Genomic DNA, 5,529 nt, shown 5'->3' on the forward strand with positions numbered 1-5,529 from the left:
AAAGTATTATTCATTGGCTTTGATCATTATTATTTCGTTCTTTTCCACAGAAATCTATAACCATCTATTTTTTTAATTGAAAACGTGTATGATATGAAATCGCACGAGGCATTTATACAATTTCTATAAGCTCCCGTGTTAAAAATGAGAATTTTCTAATGCATTTTTTTAAACAATTTGCACGTAAATCCTATATTTTCTTTACGGAAAATGAAAGTTCCTAACTTTAACTATATTTTGCGAATGCTATCGAGCTATCATAAATACGTCACAGGTTACAAAAAATTAATAAAGACGAAAGAAAAGTACGGTGGTGCAATGAGTACTCACCTTTTTGATGGCTTCCAGCGCCGCTTCAGTACTCCCAGCATGAGTGAACCGATGTAGACGAGGCCCAGGTGCCAACGGGCTTCTGACTCCCACGAGCGTATCAAGCACCACCAACAAAACCAATCACCACACAACCACCGGTCAACGTTGATCTTTCCGAAAGATCGGTTCAGTCACCCGAGTCACACCATGATCGTCCACTACGTTGCTTTCTTATCTCGCACCGTTTGTACCGCGGACAACTCTCGATTCTCGATTAACGCCCGCCGATTTCGCTGTAAAACGATCAAAAACGAACTTGTTGATTAGCGCGATAACTTCCGCGACTCACAACGGAGAATCGATGGTCGATGGGAATCATCGATCGTAGCGTCGCAGTCGACATCGATAATAATCCATTGTTTCCCAGCGCGTTATCAATGTTTCTTATTGACGCGTATAAAACATTTTTTTTCTTGAAAACCCGATGATAAAGTAACATTCTGGTATGACGTAGTTAACCCCTATAGTTTTTCTGATCCGTTAACGCGTAATAGGGTCTTTGCACGTCAATGCGGGTGAATGTACCGCGTACTCGAGCTCCGTTTGAGAATAAACGCATTGATTTAATAAAATTTAACGAAGGAATAACTGCAAAATTTGAGCAAATCGAAACAATCGACTTACACCTGAACTCGATTAATTAGCTAGAAAATCGTAAATTCAATGCCTAAACAAAATTTTTACGAGCAAACGCGAATTATTCGATCGGTCAAAGAAAACATAAATCTTATATCGTCTATTTGAACGTACGATACGTGTGGTCTTTAGTCTTCAACGATCGTGCAGTAAACCTGCGAGATATAAATAACGAAATCGATTGATCACTGTTTTCCGTTTTTTTGCGAGGGTAGCTTATTAACGATCCCACTGTCAAATAATAAGTACGTATGCTCTCGTGATGGTAGACGTCTCAACGAACGTCTGACGTTACCCAGGATACGCGTATGCTACTGATTAATTAACTGCCGATGATGTCAGCGCTACCTAGATCCCCGTTGATTAATCGTTCCTCCCAAATAATAAATTACAGATCTCGATAATGAAGCCAATAATTAACCACGACTTTCCGGAAAAAATCTGTACTCGTTTATATTACCTCGCTCCATGATGTTTTTTTAATAATAATCAGTGCGACTGAATACCTTATCATTGACAGTTTCGAGCACATCTTAAGTCGCGTGAAGTCACGCAGTAATAACACCATCTTGACTAATTTAGTCGTATCAACGTTCGCCTGCCCATTTCAGAGCACCACTTGCGAAATATACGCGACGATTCATTATAAAAAGTACGCAGTTACGTACCGAGGACACTTTTCGGTCCGTGTACCTGTCGCGAGAACTGTCAAGACTGGCGGAGAAAACGAGATTTAAAACAGAACACTATACGTTTCGCGTTCGAACGTAGCCAGCTCCAAGTCACCCTTCGATCACTAACCCCTCGAACATGGAATACGTCCATCCCAATCGATATTTCAGTGCAATCTATGCAACCGCGTTATGTCGCAACGTACGCGTACACAAAATATTCCACGATCGCAGAGCGAATGTTCACGAAAACTGAAGAGTTACGGAAGGCAGACGCGAAGCATCGTTCAAGCTGAAACCCCGCCAGCAAAACAAATCAACCCCTGTAGTTCTTCCGCGCGTCCAGTGAATCATCGACGGTACAGTTCTACATAACTTACTGTTTTACACCACGGAATCTTTGAACCAAGCCATCGTTTCACACCAAAGACCACACTGACTCTGATCAAAAAAGGAATATGCGACGCTACGAGTCGGTAATTACTACTAACCGTTTTGGAAATTCGACCCGGTGACCGCGTTCCGGGCGGGAGAGGACGCGGGTAAATACACTGTGTAGGAGGTCGACGACGTTATATCGACACGATACCGCGGATAAGAGGCAAAGCGTCGATCAGGCGGAAGCCGCGCGCGGAAACATACGGATACGAACCGGCTGCGCGCCGAACTCGAACTAAACCAAAGACAGAGATGGCAGACACGCGGTGGTACTCCTTCCCGGCAGCTCGCCGGGTTCCTCGCTTCCCCCACTCCTGCCCACCAGATTACCCCCACTATCCCAGGCGCAGCTCAAGATATAGCTATAGCCGATATGGAGCAGTTACTAGGCTGATACAATCAATCGAATTAATTTCGACTACAATTACGATACCCCTCGTTTTTATGATCAACCAGTTTACCAAATTAATCCTTTGTACTCTGAGGTTCGATTACAGAATTTTGCATACTTAATGTTGATTTCCATGTCTCCTTCCTAACGAAAGAACTTAGTTCCTAACGAAGATTACTTACCCGGTTAAAGAAGGGGAAACGTATTTTTAAGTAAGATAGGTATGGAATGACATAAAATGCAAATTGATTAATTTGAAGTAAAATAATTCGATGAGCGAATAATTTATAAATATGTAGCGAGTAGAAACTTGTTCAGAAATAGATATGAAAAGGTCCTTCCATTATGAGTGGAGATTGACCCAGTATTCTACGCACGTGCGACAGATTTTTCATAGCTTGACCACGTAAAAGTTTCTAGTACCGGAGAGAATTCTGAAATATTCGACCATTTACTAAATCAAAATTTAATTTCATTGGCAACTATTTAGGGGAGCAGTGCGAAAGAACGTTATTAAACTGTATCTCCTTCGTGCGAATGGATTTATCAGAATATTGAAATATTATTATAATTGTAGAGTATAAAAAATACGTTTTTGTAGTTGCGATTGTTAAAACGTACGACAGAATTGCGATCGTGTAATTTCTGATTTTATGCTTCTACGGAGCTAATCCCACGAGCGATGTATTAAGGGCAAATAGAAAAAGGCAATGAAACAGATGTTCGTCATAAATTTATAACCAGCACTCTCGCAAAAAGCTATAGTATTACATCTACGTCCTGTAAAACGTGCAAAAAGAGTCTGGAACAAGGGGACGAAGAGCTTTACTAGCATTACATAATCCTCGCGTTCGCTAATCTGATTACCTGATGGTTAATTCGCGAACAGTTCAGGATACCAAGCGTACTTATTTTTGGAATTTAATATTCTGTTAAACGCACGTCATTACGCACGACCACAAGTACACTTTTATTCCATTACGAAAAGAATATTGGAAAATTGAATGAAATAATTTTCCATTAATTCGATGAAATGTACTAAGTTATTAATACTGAACCAATCCTCTAATAAAAGCTTTGCAGATAAATTACGAGTCCACCCCTTGACATTTATTCATCCCTCGAGAGTCTTTTATTTGCCTGCGGCAAAAGGTTACCCTGATTTCTATTTCTGTTTCTAGACTGGCATGTTATGAAGAGATGTCAATTATATCTGAATGCAAATGGAAAACGTTGTAAAATAGTCTTATCAAATTGAAATACTCGTAATTAACAAGATGCAAACCGCTGATTATTATAGAGTAGATTATTATAGATTATATAAGAATTCGAAATGATATGTCGATATAATCTACTTAACGATAAGTTGATATACTCTACTCTGTTTAACGAATGTATACCTCTTTCTACTCAACAAACAAAAATCTGCGTGGCATAATTAAACGTTATCTGCTCTCAGTAAGAGCTAATACAATAGAGAAAGCAAACAAAAGCTGCTCCATTTTTCAAAGCCTCTATCTGGCGTATGCTTCTTTATATGGATAACAAATAACTATTCTATGCGATTCTCTTCCTTTAATGAACTAAAATAAAAGTCGTGAAAGTTTCCGACTCGACGTAATATCTATTGAAACGTTGAATGAATCCTTGCATAATTTCAACTAATCGAATTAGAAACTGAAATGAACTTGGATTCACAAGTGTATAACTGGATTCCCGATAACCAATTCCTAGTTTCCAATAATCGAAGTGAGAAACCTATTTCAACGAGTATCTGCACATCACAATCGAGCATCAATTATGAAAGTCGACTCACGTCCCAGATATCGCGAAGAAAGTTCGGAAGCGGTTCAACGTGCATATTCAAGCCGGTGAACCAGCGTTTACGGACTTTCCATTCGTCAAGATTCGGATTCTAGGATTTTTCTTCCGGTGCATCGACTAACCGGAAACTTCTGCCTGCATCACGATCCGACGCAGCAATCGTAGCAATTTCGCGCTTGTATCGCGCTGCGCGTTGTACCGCGTCGTCTCATCGCATCATCATTGCTTACGAACTATTCTTATTACTCACGCTGTATAACTGAACGAAATGTTCTGAGAGTGTAAACGAGCAAATGAGAATTCATATTTTAACGATTAAATAAAAGAGAGTCTCTTAGAGCTTTCAGTTTTCTAAACTTATCTTTACATTTTATCGTGGATCAAATTCTAGATTAATTTAGACTTGTCAGTTTGAATGTGCATCCCGGATGACTCATCAAATAAATTCATTAAAAGTAGAACCTGATTCTACTTCGTTCACTAGTCACTTTGGATGAAATGCAGATGAAAACATCTTTACACCTTTCACTGTGGATGAATCATCCAGGATGCACATCCAACAGTCTAAATTCATCTTTACTATCTCCATCCGCTTTCCTCTATTTTGGTCGATAAAAACTTATGCAGAATCTCAGGTACTCTAATTAATGAGTTATATAGCAAAATATTTTTTCAGATTTTTGCGATGCTAAATTCCAATCTAAAAGACTCACGACTTTACTCATGTTTCATTGGAATTATTCTATAAATGATTTGGGATATTTTTATGGATAATAAATGTTTGGAAGTATTCTGAGACTTATAAACGTGGGTGTACAATTTATGCAATCACGCGTGCGTTTTCATAATGATACGCAACGGTGGCACGATACGAGGGTATGCTACAAGTGGATACGCAGCTCTCCACAGATTCGGTATACCCTGAGAGCCGACTTCGGCGTTACTCGGCCACAATCGCAGACGATGCATCGATTTTTCCTTCATCCACTTCCACTGCAGCCCACAGTGCATCGCCTTTGCACCGTAACCGCGTTGACATTTGCTGACTTTCTTTCTACGATCTATCCTTCGACGAAATCATGACAATTCCTTCGATGCTTTTTTCATTCCGTGACAAAAATTTAATAAAAAATCCATATAACGGAATGATAAGATACATAGAAAAATTAGAAGGTCACGATTTTAAGGATGTATTGG

The 5,529-nt window shown here is 39.4% G+C and overlaps 1 protein-coding gene across 7 annotated transcripts in view; it reads right to left on the reverse strand.

Annotated features, from left to right (window-relative positions):
• LOC108626429 (uncharacterized) overlaps positions 1–2,368 on the reverse strand; it is a 238,215-nt gene extending 235,847 nt beyond the window's left edge. For 5 of the 7 annotated variants that reach the window (XR_003389391.1, XM_026814823.1, XM_026814821.1 and 2 more), the window contains exons 1-2: positions 2,171–2,368; positions 331–605 (exon numbers count right to left, since the gene is read on the reverse strand). Coding sequence is in view for 6 of the 7 variants with exons in the window: in XM_026814823.1 (XP_026670624.1) it covers positions 331–371 (41 nt within the window). In the remaining variant the exon portion in view is untranslated. The other 2 variants (XM_018027081.2, XM_026814822.1) reach the window with 2 other exon arrangements.
• Between the last annotated feature and the right edge of the window lie 3,161 nt (positions 2,369–5,529).

Source organism: Ceratina calcarata, unplaced genomic scaffold (genome assembly GCF_001652005.2).
Source record: "Ceratina calcarata isolate Rehan_Ccalc_2016 unplaced genomic scaffold, ASM165200v1 scaffold40.2, whole genome shotgun sequence".
Lineage (NCBI taxonomy): Eukaryota > Metazoa > Arthropoda > Insecta > Hymenoptera > Apidae > Ceratina > Ceratina calcarata.